Source organism: Micromys minutus, assembly GCF_963924665.1.
Source record: "Micromys minutus genome assembly, chromosome: 5".
NCBI classification, from domain to species: Eukaryota; Metazoa; Chordata; class Mammalia; order Rodentia; family Muridae; genus Micromys; species Micromys minutus.
This window is the reverse complement of record NC_137974.1, coordinates 50,212,421-50,237,736: the sequence shown is the minus strand read 5'-3', so window position 1 is coordinate 50,237,736 and position 25,316 is coordinate 50,212,421. Positions and strand designations below refer to the sequence as shown.

Here is a 25,316-nt window from a genome sequence, read left to right as displayed (position 1 = left end):
AAGGTGTGAGGATACCCAGGGTATCCTACCCCTCAGAGGAGAAGGGGAAGAGTTAGAAAAAAGATTGTGGGAGGGGGTGACTGGGAAGAAAGTGAGTGGGATGTAAAGTGATTACATGAATAGATAAATACATAAATTATCAGTGCTGAATCAAATTGACAGCTTCAGCTACAAGCCTTGGCTCATTATTGGTATAAACTGTCAATATTTGAATGCTAATGAATATAAAACAAAGGAACATTGTGCCCCAAGCCTGAATGCTGTTTCATTAAGAGAATAGACTCTCATACTAGGCAGCTTGTGGTGTTTTCATATAATACAACCAATGATAGTCTTCTGAAATCACTTATTCTTCCTTTGCTCCTGCCCCACTGAAAGCTGCCTAAGAGACTTACATTTGCAAATCTTTCTTTAAAACCATTTCTATGGCTGACTATTCAGCAAAAACACTGAACTGTAGACAGTAACTAATCTAGAAATATATGTATGCCATGATCTTGTAAGAGCATCCCACTTAGCCAGACCAAACCTTCACCATCCTTGTGCTGTGTGTCTCTGCACATATCCTCACGCAGGAATGAGCCTAGGTGTTCCGAGACTTGAGACAATCACCCCTCTTCCACCCTGATCATCAGTGTCCATCTCTAGGCCTTCTGTTTACTGAAGTACTCAAGTTTGCTTTAGTGCACTAGGCATACAAAAGACCTAACACCTAACTGTATATATTCCTGGAGCCATTCAGGCCTTCCTTGTAGTCTGAGAAGCATATACCAACAGAGCCATCCTATTCAACAGCTAGGAACCTAGGCTTCCCTTCCTTTGCTATATTTTACTAGTTCCAATCATTTATTTGAGAAATACTGGTTAAGAATGTTTCATAGGCCACACCACTTTCCCTGAGTGTTTAAGACTGAGTAAGATGTTGCTGCCACCTATAGGAAGCTTGCAGTCATCTCCCTGTAGTTTGTCTAACTAGCTTATCATTAATTTTGCCATGACACCCATCATGAAAACTTACACCTTTGCCAAATGAAATGCTTTGAGTATGGCATTCCTTCCTGACATCTGCACTCACTCTATGACCCTTCCCTGTCATAGGGAAGAGACCTCTCTATCAAGGGGGACTGCCCTTCCAAAGACAAAGTTTTGATGTACTCCTTAAAAGGGGCAAATGCCCCATCACCACAGTGCTCCTCAACCTGACTGACCTTTCCCTTCCATTTTTCTGAATATCACTTAAAAATGAAGTGGGACTCTTAGCCTTCTGTATTTAGCAGTCTAGAAACTTTCTTACCTTTCAAAAAGTGAAGTAAAGGAAAGGGCCATTTGTAAAGGGGCCTGTGAGGTTGGGAGTGGATAGATGAATTCTCCCTGGAGCACTTTATCTTCTTTCTGTGTGTATGGTGTATGGAGTGCCTTCTCAGATGTACCAAGAGCCATTTTTAATAACTAAGGTCATGGGGACCATTCAGATATGGATGTACCTCTGTAGCTTACAAGTTAAATCTTGGATTTGAAGTTGGTCCAGACAACTTTTTGGTACACATAAAAGACAAAAAACAAAAACAAAACAAAAAAAAAAAAAACAAAACAAGTGTTCCTGAGACTTGCAAAAAACCTGGTCATTGGGGCTACAGCAAACATATTAAAATTATATTAACCACCAATAGCGTCAACAAAAACACCTGAATCAAAACAAAAACAAAACCTGGTGTAGGATAATGTCATCAAGGCAGGTCCAGTCTATCATTAGATGAGAAGGAAGGGTAGGCATGGAAAAGTCTAGGAAGGAGAGAGGAGGAACTGAAAGCAGGAGATTCAGGAGGAGTCAGCATGGAAGCAGACGTGGATGTTTCTCTCAGGGCATTTCTATATGGATAAGGTTGTTAGGAATATTTTATTAGGGATGGAATTGTCCAGGGCCATTTGACTTATCTAGGTGGGCAAATAATACCAATTGGATCAAAGTATTTTGGCATGTTCTTTGATGTGGTGACTTAATTGAGTTTGAAGTGGCAAAAAGCCCACAACTGATTTGGAATGTTTCTACAAAGCTTGGCAACAACACACCAAGGGAAGGTGAGCGAAAACAAAATGCTGGGGCAGTCATGGACCAGAAGCAGCTGGATCAAAAGAAGCCGGGGTCTGTGAGTACTTAGAAGTGGCTTGAAGGCACTAAGATAAAGATAGCCCACCGTGCCATGTAGCGCCACAGATGCTGGCACGAGCCCGGGATAAAAGGTTATTGTATTTAATATTTACAGCAACATCCTGGTGATGAATCTCGTCAATCTCAGGGCTCAGGAGTGACTCCATTAAAGGAACGAAGAGTTTAACTAAACTCTTTGTCTTTAAACAAAGGAGGAACTTAGGTAGGTAACCATCATGCTGTCCTGTACCGTTTGCAGAACAGTTTACATTTCATAATTTCATCTAACAACATGTGATAACTTGTGTCTTTGGGAAAGTATGATTTTTTTTTAGAATACTTTGAAGAATTTAAACATTCTTCTGCCTAATTATGACTATTCTGAACACAACTGAACTCTTTTCATTTCCTCCGGTTGGAAGGGAGATCCATATCTTAGTTAAGGAAACCCACCAAGCTTTCTAGATGAATAATCAGAATAATTTCTAGAGCTTATGGGTAGATTCTCTACATAAAAATAGAAATTTTCTTCAAGTTTGTCCAGACAAGAAACAGAAGTGGAGAAAAGGGTAGGAATAGGACAGAGGTAGTGCCAATAACAGAGAAAGTCCTCTGGGCATCAAAACCTTCCTGTTGCTAGGAAACGACTGAGCGTGGCTGTGGAAGGCAGAGTAAGCTGCACTGGTCCAGTAATCTTGCCACAGCTGTTCTCAGGGAGGATGTGGCAGGAACTTGACAGTTCCAGTCATTTAACCCTCGCTGACAACATACACATAAAGGTCTGATTAAGGAGCACTTTCCACTGACATCTGGACACAGATGCTTTGCCTATGGGCCTCTTATCCACCTCTGATACCATTTATATCATGCCAGCTAATGATGACTTAGAACAGTGAGTGCAACAGATGTCCCTGCCTAAGTGATGTCATTATAACAGTTCAGTGGTACGTTAACAGGGACAAGGTGATCTCTGTTGTATCACGAATGCTTCCCTTCCACATGAAGAGAAGCACATGCTTTAACTCTGACACACCTTTATGACCTAGATCCGTTATAAAATGTGTCTGAATAAACAGGGAATTCTGTGTGTTTGGCTAGCAGAGGATCTGCCAGTGGCTTTGAGATTTAATTATTTTGGTGAATGGTCCCTTAATTAGCAACAGAAGGTTTGAGCCATCCACGTTGCAGCAAAGACTTGAATTATTATAAGTTGAAGCCTGTTCTCGAGTGCAAGCAGTACACCTCCTCCCCTGCATAATTCCTCTGTGTCAGGTGTGTGTATCTTACCCGATGCAGAACGGCTGTCTTTGCCTTGGGGTTTTCACGTCTTTCGAGAGCACTGAGGCTCATAGGAATTCTTCAGTTTTCTCCAGTCTAGCACAGCAGGAAGGAAAGAAGAAATGTGGACAAATGCCTTGGGTACTCTGCAGGACCTTCTCTTCTGAGCGTACCCAAACATCTTCTCATTATTTTACCTCCCCACTATGCCAGCTGCTATTTCCCCTGACAGAAAAGGCTGCCCATCGCATTTTCAAGGAACAAGGCATTTTTATGTAACGACACCGGGCTCTGATCTTGGGAATCAATCTGTAATTCAGCAGGTTCACCTCCAGAGTTCTTTCGCCTCAGCTTCCTGCAGCAACCAGATGATAAGGCAACATGAATACATGCAGCATGTGGGGCATGACTCCTGTGGCCAGAGGTGACTGGCTTCTTCCCAACAGCTCAAAGCTGGTTTTTTTCTATTTTATTACATCCCTGATTCTCACACCTCACCTACCTCACCTTTATCTGTAGGTTATAAAACTGTTCTCACAGGCTAATGCTGAAACGATGTTATCTTTCTCCTGTTACCTACCCATACTGCTGCTCAGAGCTGCAAAACCATCTGCATTTGGAAATGGAAGGGCAGGCTTTCAAATCCATCCTTCCAGTAGTGGTTCACTCTGTGAACACTGAAGAACTCGAGTCTTTGCTATAGGATCCTCTCTGAAGTTCTGTCGGAAATACTCATGTTTCCTGTGACAGGGCCGTGCTCATTATCACAAGCTCCCACCAAGCTTTAGGTTAGGGGCTTCCAAAAGGAGGGCTAACGACATGAAACTTCTGGCTTAGAACTCGGTGCTATCCCAGCAAGGAAAGGAAAGCCGTGGATTGAGTTTACTCTCCAGGCGGTAGTTCACACAATAATGCCCGTATAGCACAACTTCAGTCAAATGCTGACAGTGAAGCTCAGTATAGCTCTACGACTCCTGGGGGCTTTGAATTACCAGAAGAGATATCACTGCTTTTATCACCTGTGGTCATTGTGTATATAAAATTAAAATAATTAATTATGGCGTTTTGCTTGGTTTCGGTAGTTATTACAGCAAATTATCACACCTAATGGTTATTTCGGGAACTTTCTGCTTGGTACCTGAACCATCAGAAACATGGCCCGGTGACCCCACATAAGGCTCGGTGACCCCATGTAAGGCTGGCATTGGAGGTGAGGAAAGTCTTGTGGTAGGTAGCAAGAGATCGAATGAAATCGTAATGTCCACAATTTCAGTGGAAGCAGAATAATTGTTACAAAGGGTAGTGTTATGGCTTCCAGCTCATCCTCAACATATTAGAAAAGGCCCCTAGACCGCTGTGTTGGACATCATAACTTGAAGCAGTGATGGGCTGTGTCCTTAACAGACAGGTTAGTTGAGGAATATAGACTAAGACACTCAGATCGTGGTCCCAGGTTGCGCTGTAGGAAACCGTCCATTATCAGTTTATAGTAAGATGTGTGGCCACTAAAGAGTAAGCACGGAGCAGTTTTGACAGTAATTGGTATGGTCATGTCATACATTCTGGTACAGAAAGGAACAGAAAAGTATAGCAGTGAGTGGCAAGCTGGGAGAAAATGGTCCTTTACCGCAGACATACAAACTAAATGTAGAAAACAGAACTCCAGTTGAGCAGATATGAGCAGGTATGAGCAGATGATTTCAAAGTTTAGGAGCCCTAGAATCATGTTGGCTTTTAATATAATATTGTTTGCTGTGCATGTTTGTGAACACATTAGTTTGGACCTGTTTGGACCTGTTTCTTCATTTGGAAATGGATATAGCAGTGCTTTCTGTCTTATCCAGAGATAAAAGGATCAAGTGGCTCTGGTGGCTCTGTCTTGCTTGCAGAAGAGTAGGGCGACTTTTGAGTGTATTAAAGTCAGCAAAGACCCTGCAGTGTTGGCCTGTACCCATAGCCACACAACATTGATTTATTCAGTACTAAAGTGCTGGACTTCTGATATGTCCCAGGTAGATCATGAAAGAATTTAGAAATGCCTACCATTGATGCCTATTAAATATATGAGCTGAGACTTTGATGGACTGCTAGTAAATATGAGCAGGCAAACCTGCTTTATTCTCCAATTTTGCCTCACCTAAATAGAATTCTGTTAGATGCAAAGGGAAGGTCTAACAGTAGATCCTCACAGGATAAACATGGCAGACATGTCCAGAGTCTCTTGGAAAACATTTATTTCTCTCACGATTTTGCTGAGGTGGTGTGACTTCAGAAGTCAAGAGTGAAGGGAGGGGTGGGGAGAATTCTGTTTATCTCATGCCCCATTCAGTCTGCTTTTGATTAAACGCTGTCCCAGCAGTATCTGAGCAGATTTCTTATGCTAACCAGGCTCCTGTCTTTTTCAGGTTTTGCTCATCTAGCAGTGCTTTAGAACCCCAAGGTGAAGTGCTGGCCCCAAAGATCTGCAATGAAACCACACCTGAAGCAATGGCGACAAAGAATGCTCTTCGCAATATTTGTTTGGGGGCTCCTCTTTTTGGCAATTTTCATCTACTTTACCAACAGCAATCCTGCGGCGCCTGTGCCCAGCTCCTTTTCCTTCCTGGAGAGCCGTGGGCTCCTGCCCGTTCAGGGCAAGCAGAGGGTCATCATGGGCGCTTTGCAGGAGCCCTCCTTGCCCAGAAGTTTGGAAGCAAGCAAAGTGTTGCTGGATGGCCACCCTGAGAACCCTTTCAACAGCTGGCCTGGGGACCCACAGAAATGGGATCAGGACCAAGATGGCTTTAACAATGGAGATGAGTTTTTTACATCCCAGGTCGGGAGAAAATCGCAAAGTGCTTTCTATCCCGAGGAAGACAGCTACTTTTTTGTTGCGAGTCAGCCTGGGTTGTACCAGCACAGGCAGGGTGCACTGGGGCTGCCATCTCCAGGGGAGACATCATGGCAGTCGGGACCTGCCCAGCCCAAGCAGGAGAAGCTTCGCCACCCAAGGCGAGGCAGTTTGCCTGAAGAAGCCTATGACAGCGACATGCTGTCGGCCTCCATGTCCAGAGCCTTCCTGTACCGGCTCTGGAAGGGGACTGTGTCCTCTAAGATGTTGAACCCGCGCCTGCAGAAGGCCATGCGCTACTACATGTCCTTCAACAAGCACGGTGTGCGTTTCCGCAGGCGGGGGCGGCGGGAGTCTCGGCGAACGGGGCCAGAGCTGCTGTGCGAGATGCGCAGGCGTGTGCGTGTGCGCACGTTGGACGGCAAAGAGGCGCCCTTCTCGGGGCTGGGCTGGCGGCCTCTGGTACCTGGAGTACCTCTAAGCCAGTTGCACCCGCGCGGTCTGCGCAGTTGCGCAGTTGTCATGTCTGCTGGAGCCATCCTGAACTCCTCTTTGGGGGAGGAAATCGGTGGGTCGAATGGGGCATTGGACCCTTTCCGAGATCTCTAGACTAATAGTTCCAGTCTGGGGCTGTGCCCTGGATGCTGGACAAGCTTTATTCATCTTAGCAACCATAGTCACCGAGACTGAGCAGAAGCAATCAGGGTCAGGGGAAACAAAAGAATACGGGGGAGGAGGCGAAGGTCAACGATGTTGGAGGTTACTTTTAGGGGAGCCACTCATAAAGAGAATGATATTGATGGTACTGAACGCCCAAGAGCTAAGCTCAAGTTTTGTGGTGCTAAGGAGAGCTTGGGTGCTACTGAATGCCGTTCCTAGGAAAGCCTTAACTGTGGGGACCTTTTCCAGGTTGGTGAGCAACATGATTATACTGAGACTTCTATCGACCCTGCCATACTGTCCTCAAAACCTCATGAGTTTGGAGAGATTAGGTTTCCTACTTTCTCTGTGACTCAATAGTACACGGAGCAGGAGGGGGAGAAAACTTGGCTGAGCTTGCAAGTCTGATATCTGTGGGACATACTAACAGGTGGGGAATGTCAGACAATTTTAATGATGCATTCTTTTGAAATATCCTCTAAGCATTTATTATTATTTTATGTGTTTGGGTATCTTACCTGTAATACCTGGAAGCATACGGTGTGCTATGCACTACTGAAGTCAGTAGGGGCTAGAAGAGACACCAGATATCCTGGACCTGGGTTTAGTTAAGGTTGCGAGCAGTCATGTAGGTTCTGGAAACCAAGCCCCTGTCCTCTGCTTTTCTCTTCAGCCCCTCTATGGTATATTCTTGAGTCAGAGCCCCTTGAGGTACCTCTATGTATGTTCTTAGTACCTTTAACTGGTTGAACAAGGTCTAGTACAATGTGGAGAGTTATTTGTTTTTCAAAGGGGGAAAATTCCTCACAATGATATTCAGACCTCCTCATAGCATAGCCAGACTGACATACAGTGTCAACTGCCAAAGCTCGCTCTTCCACCTTTAAGTAGGATGTCAGGACTAGAATCTCTCAGTTGAAGTGCATGGCATAGGGTTGAAGTATGTTTCCCACAGTGGAGTTTATATCCTGCTACAGATGGGCTGCCCTGGGCTCACCAACAGAATTCTCAGCTCTTGGGGTTCAGCATTCATTTTCTCACCCTTCTTTGCCAGAGACGATGTCTACTTTTCTGCCCTGTCTCTCCTCTGGCTCTTGGGTCTTTTTGTTTTGTTTTGGTTTTGTTTGTTTGTTTGGTTTTTGGTACCTTTAGACCCCTTGTTCTCAGAAACCCCTGGTCGCTTCCATTGCTGTGTCCATAAGCAGGCAGTTTGACCCTTAAAACCACTAATTTATTTCACAGTTCCCCTGTAGATGGCAGCAGCTCCTAAGTCACTAGTCTGGAAGTGACATTCAGAGGACATTGCTCCTTCATTATGGATGAATACTTCACTGATTCTTGTATTTTTCTAAGCAGATCCTTTAGTTCTGTGTCCATGAAAAGTGTCAGTGTCCTGCAGACAACCCAGACTTCAGCCTTAGCTCCTCTGTTTCTGGGAAATGAGATTAAGTGGGAGTTTGTTTTTAACATTAAAAACCCTAGGCAATAAAAACAAATCTGGACTTGTAGTGTGAGGTCCCTATGTCTCTGTGCCGACGTTACATCAAGCTCATAATAGCACTACCCATGTGTCACATACGTTTTTAGTAAAACCCAGTGCAGAACATCCTGCAAATTATTAAGAAAGAGCAGTGGCTTAGAGGTCCCCAGGGTGAAATAACACCATGGCTTTCTCATTTCTGTGGACCCATATTAAAATTCAGGAGAGGAATTTAAGTATTATGCTTTGAAGCAAGCAGTAACTTTCTTCTGGTTTTGTTTAGCTTTAACCACCTCTGCATCATAAATATACAGAACTCAAATGGCTCTTGCATGCAAAAGAGAATTCTCTTGTCCTTTATTTCTTCCTAAGTGCTCATGACTAGAGCTGTTTAAACTCTATTCACAATTTGGAAGAGGTTGTGAAAGTCACCGAAAGCCATGTTTCTGGGGAACATGAAAGGCCACGTATATTTGTTAATTTCTAGTACCCAAATTTAATTTCAAGTGTGTGGTTTCGTGATTAGAATTGTAAAGTCCCAAATGACTAACAGGTTTGAGGATTTGGCTGTTTATTTGCTACCTTGGTTGGTTTATTCTGTCTCATTGTGTATAAGTTAAGATTTTATACCTCCAGCTTTTAAGTCATAGAACATTGCTCAGTTTGTTTAAGCAAAAAGCTGTTCATCTCTGTAAGGTGGTGTAGCAGGACCATTACTGTACATGTCAAGGGCTGACCTCCTTCCTGCTTACTTGAAGTTTCCACTGCAAACCTATGTGGTCTCTAATGGTTCCCAGAAATCAACAGCAACAAACAACAAGAACACAAAAGCCTTGGAATGTTGGGCATATTTGTGCTAACCTCAAACTCTTCCCTTTGGATTGGCTAAGAGAAGATCAAAGGGGCTTCCAGAGTTCTTCCGGTGAAAACTTTAAAGTCCAATGCAGTCCTACATCAAGGCCACCCTCATCTTTGCTGGGAAGCTTTTTAACTAAAGTCACCTGCTTCTTTGTTTTTCCAGAAGAAGGGAAGTCCTTTGACTTCCCAGGTGTCTGTTTTGTGGGCATTCAGTCCTTCTCTGAAGGTCTCCTTCTGTTAGACCAAGACCTATGGGACTGTTGTTTCATATGAAAGTGTAGTGATTATAATTTATAGTGATTGTAAGGTATAGTGATTGTAAGGTGCAGTGATTGTGATTGTAAGGTGTAGTGGTTGTGAGGTATAGTGATAGTAAGGTATAGTGATTGTGATTGTAAGATATAGTGGTTGTAAGGTATAGTGGTTGTAAGATGTACTGGTTGTAAGTGCCTTTATTTCACTTGTATGACCTGAGCTGTTTTGGAGACACGGAACATTTGTTCCAGGAGTTATGAGTCAATCTTTCTTCATCCCCACAACAGATGACTAATTCCTGGCAGGGCTGTGGAAGCACAACACAGAAAAGGACAATGTCCCAAGGGACATCACAGTCCTGATGTAGATGACCAGGGTTTGTGTTGTTGAACAACTGAATAGTGTCATGTGTGTGGGAAATGGGAGGTAGCAGGTAGAGTAAAGGGTAACACCCCAAAGTAATTTCTTAAGCAAGTGTTGGCATATTCTGTAGCTTTTTTTTTTAACATTTAAAAAGCCATGAAAGCAATTTATATAGTCACTCTACAATCACTAGATACTTGCTGATCACAACGTTTTTGGCAGACCCAAAGACAAATAAGTGATGGACACAACTTCCAATTCTACATCATACTGCGGGGAATCCAGACTATTAGCAGGCAATCTCAGTGTCCTGCCCACTGGAGAAATGCTTGGAGATGTGTAGACAAGCAGGACAGAAATGACACCAGAACCCTAACCACACAGCGGGTTACCTATTGGTGAGCCTAGAGGAAGTCAAGATAGACTGCATGCAGAAGCTGGTCCAGGTCGGGACTCCAGCAGAGTATAAAACTAGCGCAGCTTTAGTGCCTACAGGGTTCAGAAAGAGGAAGAGGAGAAAAAGCAGAAGGAAAAAGGAAGAAGAGGAGAAGAAAAGGAAGAGAAAGAGGAGGCAGTGGTGGCAGGAAAGAAGCTGGCTAGGAAAGGAAGAGGGCAGTGTATAGATAGTCCTGTTCTCTCTAATTGCAGTAGCAGTGCCAGCTGAGACTGTTTGCTGTAGACAGAGCCTGATTTTAGTCTTTTAGCTGTTGTCAAATCAGCCAAGGACATGTACGTCTAAAGTCCCAAGGACAGGGTGTAGATTCTGCTTATGGGTCTCTGTCTGACAGCAATGATGTCCAAGGCAAGGGAACATAAGGGTAGAAGTTTAATTTCAGAGACATCACATGTGAACCAGCATTTGGGGGCATGAGACAAGTTAAGAGGCATGAGCAAGCCAGAGAGCAGGAGGATGAGGTGGGAATAAATAGAGGTAATTCATGTGTTTGTCCTGTCCCTGAAGGGCATTGGAAACTGCATGCTGACTGTTCAACTTTCAGTACGAGTCAGGAGGATGAAGAAGGATAGAAGCAAGACCTGAGTCAGGGCTGGGTGGAGACTTAGTGCCAGGACTTATGCCTGGCTGCTTCTTCATGGGTTCTACTATAAAGTCAGCGTAGGTCTACTCTGACCAGAAATGCATTCTCTATAAGTGGATCTTGACATCATTCATCTTGTGTTTACTGTTTGATCTGCTTCTTTTCCTCTGAGTATGAATAATGGCTTAACTTGTGAAGATGCATTACTGTGCAGTCAAGAGTATATTTGCTAAGTGCGTATGACTAGGACAGATGGTTTCAGCTTGTCCTTTGGCTCTGTTTAATGACTGCATTCACCATCAGCAGACTCCACCACTGCCTCCTTTGCAGAAGTGACCTTGTGACTCTGGAGACCAGCACTCCTTCCAAGGCATTCACTGTCTTCTGCTTTGTAACATTTGAATATACGAAGTACTGGTCTATCTTGGGGACCTGTGAGTCACAACCTTTGGAGGTGAATGACCCTTTCACAGGGATCACCTAGATACCATCAGAAAGCACAGATGTAATTAGTAACAGAGGTAAAATTACAGTTATAAAGTAGCAATAGAAATAATTTTATGGTTGGGGGTTCATCATACCACGGGGAACTGTATTAAAGGGTCACAGCATTAGGAAGGTTGAGAACCTCTCACCTAGGGCAATAGGCATTTAAATGCCTGGAGATTATGAGAGTCATTTTGTTAATTAGAATTACAGCCAGTTTTCTTGAAATACATCCATTGCTTAGGACAGGGGGTATATTCATGAGACCATGACACAGAGACTGTCACAGTGGTGGGCAGTATGGCTCTGGGCAATATGGAGAAATGGTTTGGGAGTTGGTGTCACACTTGTTGACCAGCCTTGTACCTAAATCCTTCTGTGTCCTTAGTAAGACCCTCAACCCCTTGGTGTCTCGCTCTTCCCTCTTGATTTCTTGATGGGTTCGACTCTATCACTTCAAATCTGTGATTCAAATCTGTGATTCACTTATGGTTTCTAGGGCCCATTTACAAGATAAAAATCAATTCTTATTTATATCTCAAAATCTTTTCCTTTTCAATTTTGACATGCGTACTGGGAAAATAAAAGCACTGAAGGATAAAACTGCTGGCTTCTCAGCACACATCTGCAGATGGGTGTGCCCATAACACTGGTGCCTTGTTTACAGTGAGTGCCTTGTTTACTGTAAATGGCCAACAATCAAAATGAATAGTTTCCGGAAGTCTCGGCTTTTGCAAGCAGGTGTTTTGCAGATCTTGTGTGACAAAGAAGGAAATGGGAGAAGACACCTGTGCGTGGGGAAGCCCTATGGGATGGAGCCAGAGGGTGAACTAGCCACTCATGCCATAAAACACAGTTTTTATTTAAAAAATAAAGTGACTGACAGACTTTAATTGTTTTCAGCTGGACACTTGACAGCTTCCTTCTCAGAAAAGGGGTGAAATGAGACTGTCACTCTTAGATAACTGACAGTATTTGCTGAAATGATAAAAATGAAGCTTCTAACAAGGAACTTAGACGCTTCCCGAACTTGAAAACAGACGAGATCCATGGTTAATTAACCCATATGGTCTATGGACGATTTATAGTGGAATATAATATTTAGGATCATTGCCCAACTTGTTTCCTGGGTACTCAAATTAAAATTGAACAACATTGCAAAATTTTTATTGGCTAAAGACCTATTTTAAGAGCAATACAGAATAGATTATAAAGTGAAAAGCTAGTTGGATTTATTCCTGTTTATTTTAAATTTTTTTAAAAATTAATTTTGGAAGACTTATAACTTCAGCCACAAATACAGTACTTTCTACAAGGAAGATATCATCAGTGGTAGGCACAGACACAAGACTGCCAAAAGAACCCTGCTTTTCACTTCATAATAAAAGTAGGTTGTCAGTAATTTTTTGGACCAAGACATTTTTAAAAAAATATTCATTGATAGGCTTTTGAGATGCCTCAATGCAACTAGCTCTTAACAAACTGCAACTTACAAACTATGAGAGAACTATCAAAGAATATTCACAATTTTCTGGAAGAGCTTATAAAATCTTCTCTTTAAAACTCTGTGTGCATGTTCATGCATTTATGCATGTGTGTGCGTGCATGTACGTGTGCATGTGTGTAACAAGTTCTGCTAAAAGTAAAATATGAACTTATTACTCTCTATAATACATTCTTTATAGTTCCAAAGTTCAGATTATTTTGTACTTTTAATTGAAATATAGATAACTCAGCTCACTGAAAAAATGAAAATCAGCACATAATGCATATGGTCACATTGGCTGAAAGTTAAGGGTTTTGCATTATCTCCATGGAACTTGGATTCTTTGAAATCTTGAGATTTATAAACTTTATTTTTTCTTTTAAGACCCATATAGTAAATATTTTTCAGTTTTGTGGGCCACAAGATCTCTGTTTCAAAGTCAGATGTGCCAGAATAGACTGTTTTATATGCTTTTTACATGTTTTAAAGTTTTATTCACTAAAACAGAGGCAGGCCACATTTCGCCTACTGATAATAGCTTGCCTGGGTGTGTGTGTGTGTGTGTGTGTGTGTGTGTGTGTGTGTGAGAGAGAGAGAGAGAGAGAGAGAGAGAGAGAGACAGAGACAGAGACAGAGAGACAGAGAGAGAGCGACAGAGAGAGAGGGACAGAAAGACAGACAACAGACAGACAGTGTGGCTGAGTACCCCTATACATTCATTGTGCTCAGAAATTGTCTATAAATGTATCTTTTAAAATCATTGGTTTAATGGACATGCACAGTAGCTTCTATTCCTTCATGTGTAGGGTGCAGACTCTGAGAAAGGAATATAAGAACCCTTTTCTAGAAAGCAGGGTGTACAGAATATGGTCACAGTAAGTACGGTATCCATGGGTCCTTGTGACTCTTAGCCGTGTCAGAAATCTACCTAGTTTGCCTCTCACGCATACAGCCAAGTCACTGTGCTTGCTGCAGATTAAACTTGAAACATGCACAGGACTCTTAAAGCTAAAGAACCCCCCTTACTGTTTGTACAAAGGCCTGGTCACTGGAGACACTACTGGTTTCTACAACTGCATGGACTCCCTGGCATCCACAGAGGGAGAAGAGGCTTCATTAACACAAGACTTTCTTTTAAATCTAAAGCTTCACTAAATGGTGATAAAGCAGACCCAAAGGCAGTAGTTTTTAGATTGTTTGAATGAAGGCAAGATTAGATGACAATTTTTACCATCTCTATTCTACAGGCTACAAAGACCCGAGTGAGCTGCTTCTGTGCCCAGAATCTCTACCTGTTCCTGTAGAAACAGCCTCTACATGTTTTGAAACTTTAAGGGGACTGATTACACAAAATATGATATTTATACACAGTGTAAAAAATAACAAGCATCTTTATATAAAAAGCAAAGTAGGTCACCTGTAATCCATTGGTTTTGTGTGTGTGTATATACATAGATATTCACACAGAACTTTACCAAGAAACAAGTGGGTACATCTGAAGAAATATATCATTAAGTAACTTTGCCAGTAGTGAGGCTCATATAGTATACTTCATAAAAGAAAATGTCACTCTTATTAGGAAGTATAACTTGGGAATACATTTATATCTGTGAGCTGTACTGACTGGTGGCCCTAGTGCTGTGTGACTCTTGAGTATCCATACTAGTCTCTCTGTCCTAGTTGTCATCCAAAAATCAACACCAAATTATATAAAAATCTGTGTATATATACATTAACTCTGTTAATGGTTTCTAAGTTTCAGATATTGCAAGATTTGTTTTAGTGCTTTTCTCCCAGATTATGTGATCTTACAGAGGAAAAAAATGTCACTTATGTGCCCTTAGATTCTCATGATGCAGTTTTGAGATTCAACTCTGCCCCTACACGTGGCTATGAGAAAGATGTCGGAAATAAAACCACAGTTCGCATCATTAATTCTCAGGTAAGATGGATGAAGTGTTTTCACTGGAACATTCTGTAGGAAATCATTTAATGTAATGAGTGAGGGGAGACGTGGGGAGCATAGCCAAAATACGGAAAGTTTTTCTGTGGCTCTTGTGATGACAAAGAAGTAATGAAGAAAAATGCAAAGAGAGGAAATCTAGACGTGACTTGAATAGGGAAGATGAGTAAGACCAAAGTCAACCTAGATTAAGCATAAAAATGATTTTTACTTGTGTGTACATCTTTTTGTTATTATAGGTCAGTGGTTTTCGGCTTTCTTAATGCTACGTCTTTTATTACAGTTCTTCATGTTGTTCTGACTCCCAGCTATAAAGTTATTTTCATTGCTACTTCATACTCTAATTTTGATATTGTTAGGAATAGTTAATGTAGATATTTTTGAGGGTAGACATTTGCCAAAGGTTTTGCTACCCATAGTTGCTGTCATAGATGATCACGAGTCAGCTAATGAACTGCAAAATGCTCTCTATTACAGAAGATATTATGGGAACAAGGCATGCAGTGCTAAAGGGAATAGAAGCACACAAAACATTAGAGCTTGTTGTATATCTTTGAAACTTCAGTTTGTGATTTGGAAATTTGAGAAATGAAAATAAGTTGCTTAGTGAGAAGCATAAATACCCTTTTCTATGTTCTTAATGTCTTGAATTTATAGAAATATATTTCCGGAACAAATCACAGTTTCTAATTCCTGACTTTAGTGATGAAGAAAATGGGGGGAAATGAGGTGACAGTGATTGTTGGTGAACTGCCTGCAGAAGAAGCCATTATCACCCTGCACAGTTCACTGCAGCAAAGTGAAAACAATTACCATATTTTCTTAATTCATAGTACTGGTGATCTACATTTCATTTCGTAATTTCTCAGAAAGTGATAAACCTCGACAAATTAAAATACATGTGTCCTGTAAGAATCAGCTTGATTTCATAACTATTAAGATGTGATAGAATTAAAAATGCATCTTCATAATGGTGAACATTTTTAGTTTAGTTTTACGTCAAGTTCATCCTGATTCCCTCCCCTCTGAACTCCAACTACTGTTTCCTCTTAATTTCATATATTATCTTATTTTAGCTTTGGTTGTTGTTATTTGTTTTGCTTTGTTTTGTTTTATATACTGCAAAGTGCACACTTAGTGCAGCCTGTATGAGCCAGGACATGGGGCCATCTCTGTAGCTTTGGTAGCTTCTCAGAATATACATCCCTGAAAAAAACCTGTCTCTCCCTTCCTAGAAATTATCAATTGCTAATAATTCTCTAGCTAGGGGTGGGACTTCATGTCTACCCTCTTGCTATAGTGGAGTTTTTCCAGTTTCACATTGACCTCTGAACTTTGGGAAGATGAGGTGTGAGATATATATAGATGGGAACTCGGAAGTTTTCTATTTTGTCTGTTCACTAGTTGTAGTTCCCTGTGATAATCACCATCTATTGTAAAATGAAGATTCTCTGATAATAATTGTTGAAAGACACATAAATCTATAAATATAAGAGCAAGTCATTCGATATCAGATGCTAAATAGTTCTTTCCTAAAGCCCACCCACCATAAGATCATGACCCTGCTATTGTACCACACTTGAGTTTCTTTTTATAAAGGGGACCGAATCCTGTAAGAAAGTGGTTTGTTACTCCCATACCTCCCATGCCACTCTTGCACTAGTAGTTACATTCTGCTGGACCAGTCATTGCTGTAGCTCTCAGGATTTACATCTAGATGATAAAGTTTTACCTTCATAGCACTCTAACAGCTAGTCAGTAGGGAATGAAGCCTCCTATCAGTGCCTGGTTGATTTCTCCATGTCTATGACTAAAGTATGTGGTGGCTTTAGCAGTAGGATCCTATCATTAAATTCTAGAGAGTAACCAAGTGCAGTGGCTATGACTTAGAATGTTTTAGATTCTATGAAGCTATACTTAGGACAAAAAAAAAAAAATTCCAAAGAGGTAATCTGTTCAGGGCACTGGGCTTCTTTGTTGATAACATCTGTGTCTGGAAAAGGCATTGCCCCCAATTGTAGGTTAGCTCTATTTACATTTACATACAGCCCCCTTCTTTCTTCCCCCTCTGTGTGTATGTATGTATGTATGTATGTATGTATGTATGTATGTATGTATGTATAGATATAGGCATCTCTCTCTGTGTGTGTTAGAAAATAGTAGGTTTCCATAAGAATTTTTCAAATGGGTTTCATCTTGTTACACACACACACACACACACACACACACACACACACACACATTGTTCTATACCCTGCCTTCCTATTCTCCACTCTACTTAACTCCATTTCATGTCATTTATGTTCCTTTACCCATCTCCCATCATCTCTTACTGGGTTCCTCACCTTTTTAGGCATTCTAATTTAAACATTCATATTTAAAGATAAAGCTTGTAATGTTTGTCTTTTTGAGTTTTGGTTATCTCACCCAAGAATGGTTATTTCCAGATCTAGCCATTCACCTAAAACTTTAATCTTTTTCTTAATACATGAATAGTAACCCATTGTGTATATGCGCTGTATTATCTTTATGTGCTCATTATTTGATGGACAGCTAGGATGTTTCCGTTTCCTGGCTTTTGTGACTATATGAGCAGTGAGCATACTTGAACATGTCTGTGTCTCTGAAATAAAGTAATGTATAGAGTATATAGAGTATGTATGCCCAAGTGCATTATATGGGTCAGAGACTAGATCCATATCTAGACTTTTGGAACCTCCACATCAGTTTCTATGGTGATTGTACATGTTTGCAATCCCATCAACACCTAGTAGGAATTTCCATCTGCCCATATCCATACCTGCATTTTTTGCTTTTTAAATTTTAATTGTATTTTAATCATTCTGAGTGGCATGCAGTGAAATGTCAAAATAATTTAAACTTGCATTTTTTTTCTCTTAGCTAGATAACATGCTATGGATATTAAACATTCAAAAATTTTTCTTTTCTTAACTCTGGTTCTATGCCCCATTTTTAAAATTGATTGTTTGTTTTTGTGGTGTTTAATTTGTTGAGTTCTTTGTATATTCTATACATGAACTCTCTGTCTGATATACAATTAGTAGAGATTTTTCCCCGTAAATTGGGCTGCTGCTTTACTCCAGTGATGGTGTCATTTGCTGTACAGATGCTTTATAACTTCATGAAGTCCCATTTGTCAATGGTTGGTCTTTTTAAAAGAAAGATGGATGGCAGGTGATCCATCAAGAATTAATGGATCCATCAAGTATCAGATGAGACCTTGGAGGGAGGCGTGCACTGTCACCTCCTAACTGAATCCTAGCTCCACTTCACTGATATCTGTCTCAGGTCACATATCAAAGGCAATGAGGATGCCAGGAAGCTGGAGTAGCTGAGGAGTTTCATCTTGCAAGGGATAATATCCTTGATGCAGTTCTGATAAAAATGGAGGACTCTGGCTTTGGTTTTGTTTTATATTAAAAAAAAACTTTAAATATACTTTAATTTTTTTTCTCCATCTCACAAAGGAAAGTGTAAAATCTGAGACTTTCTCTCATTCTGATTGTGACTTGCTTTAAAAGTATACTTTTGAAAAAGCAAACACTAGTTATAAAGACCTTCATTTTTCTCCTGTGTGCTTACAGATTCTGGCCAACCCTAGTCATCACTTCATTGACAGCTCTTTATATAAAGATGTTATCCTGGTAGCCTGGGATCCAGCTCCTTATTCTGCCAATCTTAACCTGGTAAGAGTTTTTCTTAATGCCCTATACCATCGGTCAGACTGTCTCCATTTAATTACCCAGAAGAACAAATCACTAATAGGCACTAACTCCGTGTTTCATGCACCTTTTTGACATCACTTAGACTAGCATAGCCATGTTCTGTCAAGGTGCATGTTCTCTAAGGAATAAAGTACAGCTTAGGAAGTTGTAGTTACACCTAAAATGAGACTTATCAAACTGACAGTTGACCTTAGTGCTAGGATGATAATAAGGGTTTTGGAAATAGACTATGTGTAGTTGCCAAGAAAAATATAAACTGTTCATTGTTATTTAAATAAGTGTCTCTGGTTTTCTTAAGAATGGTTCTCATTGACTCTTCCTGAATGCATCAAATTTTTATGGAATAACCATTATTTACAAGTGAGTTGTATTTTTTTAATCTCATGGCAAATTATTATCTTCCCAAGCAAGAAACTGCCAATGTTGGATGGGATTTCATATGAAAAACCAGTGGGCTCATTTGGTCTTTGCTTTTTTTTTTTTTTTTTTTAAATATGGGCTCGAGAATTTTTGTTTACCTTAGTGAGTGAGTATTCTTGATTTGGTTTACCAAAACTAGAAGCATACAAATTTCCTAAGATGAATGTGAGTGACAGATCTTTGCTTCTTCAGAGATCAGTCATGTTTAGAACTCCTCGGAATAGAATTGGCCATCAAGAGGAGTAAATGTGCGACGGTCTATCTTGAGCCTCAGGATGGACGTTTGTTTGACATTATTGTCAGTGTTTTGTTTGGTTTGTGGTTTTGTTGGTGTTTTTTGTTTGTTTGTTTTTAACAGTGGTACAAATCTGAATCACTGGCTTATTATTTTTGAATCTGCCTGTTAAATTTCCATTTCCAGAAGCAGAGAATACAGCCTCAACAAGATTATGTGGAAAATTCAATTCTCATATGACTCTTACACTAAGCATCAAGTATCAGTGGAGACTGGATATTTCCAGCTGTCTTCAGGCTGAAATACTGATTTCAGTTCTTGCAGGATTTTAATTGGCTGACCACTAGGGCTGTTGTTCCTTTCTTCATCTATTGGGAGCATCCAAGCCCTGGTCAGAGATTTCCCACCTTATAGGTGGAGGCAAACAGGGTTACGGTACAAGCAACATGGCCACTGTGGTGGGAGCTGGGCTACAGAGGATGACAGGGAAGGCGGGCTAGAACATATTCTTTCTTGGATCCAATTGCTCTTGCTTCTTTGCCATCTGGCTCTGAGAATTAAGAAGAAACCAAATACATATCTTAAAGAAGAGACCAGCTTCATCAGCCAATGTTACTTGGTATCTTAATCTGTATCAATTGTATACCCATGCTATCTATTTGAATTACTGAGCTGAGTGGGTTAAGCCTGTTCCTACAAGCTCCCCAAATCCTATATCATTATTACCCTTGCCACATTTTTGAGGACTTTCATTTTAAACCAATTTTATCTGCTTTTTTAAAAATACTATATATATATATATATATATATATATATATATATATATATATATATATATATATGTATGTATGTATTTTACACAATAAATGTACCTCCCCATTCTGGTGCTTATTAATAAATCCCTACCTTTCATTCACTTACCATTATTAAGGAAGAATAGTTTTTACCAACCCATGTCAATCTACCCTGTAAGTTTTGCAGCCTTCCTCCCAAAATACAGGATATGATGCATTTTCTTCTACTGTTGTATAATTTGGAAAGTCTACTTTCAAAATGCACTGCTTGAGTGCTACAGTTTGAGCCAAATCCAATCAGAGCTCCCATTGAAGAACAGGAGCAGAACATGGAATGCTCTTTGGTTTAATCACTCTGTTTCTTAACAAACAGGAGCAGAACACGGAATGCCCATTGGTTTAACCGCTCTGACTGTTTCCTAACAAACAGGAGCAGAACACGTAATGCCCATTGGTTTAACCACTGTGACTGTTTCCATGCTGCCTTGGTTTGTTCATGGCAGAATTCTAGTGTTTACTCACCTTTGCAGAAAATGCTTGCGGCTTCTTATCTAGACCCAGGTCTCATTTTGCCATGAATAAAACATCATTGGGAGAGGTTGGTGGGAGGAAAGTGAAGGGAAAAATGTATAATTAGTATAATTACTAATTACAGAGTCAAAATTAATTAAAAGATGCAGCATTATTCCTCCTAGGGCCAGAACTATGATCTCTTTTTGTACTTTTCCAAGTGAATGAATTCTTGCCTACCTTCCAGCTCTTGATTGGCACTAGAATATTCAGTACTGTCTCCTTCTCACAAATTGATTGGTTCTCAATTTGAGTTGTTTTTATTTTGTTTCAGTGGTATAAGAAGCCAGATTACAACCTTTTTACTCCATATATCCAGCATCGCCGGAAATACCCAACTCAGCCATTTTACATTCTTCACCCCAAATTCATATGGCAGCTTTGGGACATTATCCAGGAGAACACAAGGGAGAAAATACAGCCCAACCCACCATCTTCTGGTTTTATTGGTAGGTGTGTTTAATAGTTGAAATGGTAGGGTGTACAAGCTGGGTGAGAACTCATTTTACGTAGCAAGAACCAACAGCAGGTAGTCTGAAATACTAACCAATAAAAGGGACATTTTTCAGCTATGCATTACCAAATTGCCAGTGGTTACACAGAACTCTCTCATTCTTGTCCCTGACTATTAAATACGAACTTGTGAGACTTTGCAATTATTTTGCCCTACAGTGCACTGATGGGCTGTCTTTACTTTCATATCTAGTGTTTTGGCAAGGATGGCCAAGGGCAGATTTAACTGGGATTGCAAACTGTGAATCAACTTGTGCTTTCTCTTTCAAAGTGGCCTTAAGATAGTTAGGCTTCTCACATGGCAACCTAAGCAGGCAGATGAAAGTATCTTAAAAGACAGGAACCATCATGCCCAGGCATGAGGACCTGCATGTGTGCTGTCTAACCCTTAATAGGGAGCACATTGAAGAATCAGTGGACTTCACTCACTGTCAAATCCGTTCACATGGCTAGTGGAGTGCCAAATTGAAGGGGCACATGATACTGTGTGGTTGCTGGTGTACAGGACAATGCTGAAGGTAGCTGAAACATTTCATTGCAGTGTTTGTGTGAGAGAGTGCTCTAGCTCCAGGCCAGCAGTGGATTTTCACACTTGATAGTCATATGTAGCTTGTACTAAGTTTTTCAGCTAGGTTTCGCTATGCAAAGCCTATGATTTTGTCCCATTTCTTCATATAGCTTGAAGCTTTTCACCCCATCTTCTATGATGTCACCTGTGTAAGGTGTAGGAAAATGTATCTTGAATCCCCTGGGGGAATATGAGTTGCTGAAACGGAACCAACGGTATTGTGTTTGTTGCCATCCAAAGTTTAGTAAGTTTACAGTATTCCTTGGGTTGCACAGAAAGCCTCCATCAGTAGAGGAGAGTTTGTAGAGACAATAGTAGCTTCATTTTAATTAAGGACACAGTATCCTGAAGTGAGGCTTGCAGCTTTTTACCAGATTTAGAGCATCATGATGATATGAAATCTCAAGAAAATCTTAGTGTGACTACTACTAAAGTCACGCCTTTGAAAGTTTCATTTGAAATCCCCAATTCTTCATCTTTGTACTTTCCTAAAATTCTGTTGATTTAGGAAAGAAAATGTAATTCAGTTTTTAGCAATGAGTAAACGTGTTACAACAGTGATTATACAGTGTAAGAGGACATGGCCCAAGTTTTTGTATGTTATGGTTTGTGTACGCTCAGCTTAAGGAGTGGCACTCTTAGAAGGTGTGGTCCTGTTGGAATAGATTTGGTCTTGTTGGAGTAGGTTTTCACTGTGAGTGTCGGCTTTAAGATACTCATGCTGGCTGCCTGAAAGTCAGTATTCTGCTAGTGGCCTTCAGATAAAAATGTAGAACTCTCAACTTCTTCTGTACCATGCCCGCCTTGATGATAATGGACTGACCCTCTGAACCTGTAAGCCAGCCCCATAAATATTGTCTTTATAAGAGTTGCCTTGGTCATGGCGTGTGTGAACAGCAGTAAATCCCTACCTAAGACATGGTATTATCATTATATTTGATCGAGGCACAGATTTAAAGCAAAATTCTAGGGGTTAACAATTGTGAAGGTTCACCAAATGGTTATAGCCAAGAATGGTAATTCCCAGCGTGTTTAAGAGGCGCTCAGGCATGTGGGTCAGCTCTCTTCAAGCTGTTAATAATGGATGTGGAGTTCTCAAAGGCTCCCTTTTGCCTTTTGACCTTTTATTAAGGAAGTGAGCTACAATTCATTGCCATTGTAACAAAGTATATGGGAATGCCTAGGTTTGGGTTTGATTTCTTCTCAGCAACCTGCGGGCCTTTAACAAGTAGCTTAATCTTTTGGTCATCAGTATCCTCAAATAAGACATAGTAATACAACTTTAGGTAAAGTAGCTGTACAACTTCCCACTGTTATTTTCTATCACCATCTTGTCCAGGGCATCAGCTCTTAGCCACATAACTATTTAAATTTTAATTAATTATAATTAAATAGCAAATCACATTTGTTTCTGAGGCCTACTAGCACTATTTCATGTGCTCAGTTGTGGCATCCTCCTGGTAGCTACCATATTATGCAGTACTAATTGGGGGTGTTTTTACTGTTCCAGAGCACTGATAAGTTTTGCCAAAATAAATTAACTCAAATGTAGCAAATTGATAAGAAAACATCGGGTTCCCAGCAGGCAACCTGCTGTGTGAATGGAGACAAAGCTGCAGTAGAGGGCAACTGCTGCATTAGACACACTTGCCACCTCTGAGCCTCACCATACTGAAGGATGTGAGATTCTCACCACTAGGAGCAATGGTAGCAACCTGGCTTACTTTTAGCAGTGTCCTCTGGGCACCCCATATTGTTGTAGGCTTTGTACTTCCTCTTCGATCTGCACAAGATGGAGTTTTGTTGCTCAGTTATTTGACATTTTCAAATAGCTGTAAAATGATGTTAACCACATCTCACTCCCTTTCTCAAGAGAACTTTCTATGAAATCAATGTGTTATGGGGGGAGGGGAGTTGTTTGTTTGTTTGTTGTTTTGCTTTTTGTTTGGTCTGGTTGCTGTGGGAAAGTTTTATAAGATTAAAGTCTACTATGACCAGAACTCCTCTAGGCTCTGGGCAATATGGGAGACTGCCTTCATTAGTTGGGCTTTTTCTTCTCTGACCTTGTCTGGAAAATTCTAAGCACACCCACATTCCTCCATTTGAGGAATGTTCAGTAGCCAGATTACAGGATTAGTTTCCTTTCTCCTGATAAGAACCTGTTCAGCTACTACCTGAGATTCCTGAAATGTTTCTCCATGCTGATGAGGCATTTCCATACTGTAAGTCCACAGCCAGTGACCTTTACTCATTTTGGCATCCCTACCCTCAATTCCCCAAATTTGAGATGCCTTGGATTACTCTAAGTAAAATTGATCTGTCTCCACATAGCCAGTCCTGGTGTGGTCATTCACTATGCATACTCACATGGCTTCTGAACCATCCCCCTATTCTTAGTCATACGCCCTTTACCCTCATGGACTATATTGGCCAATGCTCCATGAAAGCAGAGAGAAATACAGTTGCTGTGACCAAAAGTATGCATCAAATGCCTTTTTCCTGCTCTAAAGTCTTGTTGAAGTGTCAACTTGATTAACCAGCATCTGTTATCTCTAAGGATGTAAGCATTAGCTCCTGAACAAAACACATTTCACAGGGGCAAAGTGGGTTAGAATGCTTTAGTATGTACTCACCACTGTGCTTGGGTGCTGGTCAGCAAGGAGGTTCTCATGCAGAAGTAGCCCAAGGCAAGCCCTCCTCACCATACACTATACTACTGTCTAGCAGTCTGCTAGGTGAAACAGTAGGAGTCACTTCCTTCACTAACAGCAATCTATATGTGGGAAGTAGCTTCACATGTGATTGCCCATGCAACAAACATCATGCATTTTCTTACACAAACTCAGGAGTTTGAGCACATAAAATGGAGAGACATCATAAGCTCACTGTTTTAATCAAGAAACACATATCTTCGTACAGAAATGACGCCAGTGGGGGGGGTTACCTTCTCAGGGAGATTCCCCTGAACCCCAAAATAAAGTGTTATGGTCCCATTGAAAGACTTGTTCTGGGATATGAATCTGCCACATAGGAAGAAGCCATGTTCATCAGTGATAACAGCTAATACTGAGCACTTCCTGTGCTTCAAATACAAGTGTGAGACCTAGGGTGGTAATAGAAACAAGGGACTGTCTTCCTGGTGCTTGCTGTGCAGTGAAAGAGACGCAGTATTGTGTAGATCGATGTGCAGAGACGAACACATACACCCTGAGCTGATGGTGAAAGAGCAGGCTGCTTCAAGGTTACAAGGCACTATAAAGGGTCTTGTAACCATTTAGGCCTTTTCTATGTCCACTCAACTTCCCAAAAAATGACAGTGTGGTTCCTGTTAGCTTTTAACTGAATATTAACCCATTTACACGAATCTAAGTTCTGCCACCTGATTACTTACCTCTCATTAGTTTTATATGTCTGATTTTCTCTGAGTCATAGTGACAAATCCTCCTGACATTTTCCCAACGTTCCCCTCTCTATGCCAAAGGTACCACCCTTTAGTACTGCCCCAACTTACTGTCCATCAGCTTTTCATCGACAGGTGTTACACAGTGCACAGAGATTATCTCTAGGGTGTCTTTTTTGATAAGGTCCTTATTCTTAGGCTGGTACATATTAGGTGAATGTCCTC

At 40.8% G+C, this 25,316-nt stretch overlaps 1 protein-coding gene across 1 annotated transcript in view; it reads left to right on the top strand.

Moving 5' to 3' along the window:
• Positions 1–5,894: 5,894 nt before the first annotated feature.
• ST6GAL2 (ST6 beta-galactoside alpha-2,6-sialyltransferase 2) overlaps positions 5,895–25,316 on the top strand; it is a gene marked incomplete at both ends in the record, with an annotated part of 30,031 nt that continues 10,609 nt past the window's right edge. The window contains 4 exons of the mRNA XM_080917433.1: positions 5,895–6,825; positions 14,727–14,824; positions 18,451–18,552; positions 20,885–21,059. Coding sequence (XP_080773559.1) covers positions 5,895–6,825; positions 14,727–14,824; positions 18,451–18,552; positions 20,885–21,059 — 1,306 coding nt within the window. The remainder of the gene's footprint in view (positions 6,826–14,726; positions 14,825–18,450; positions 18,553–20,884; positions 21,060–25,316) is intronic.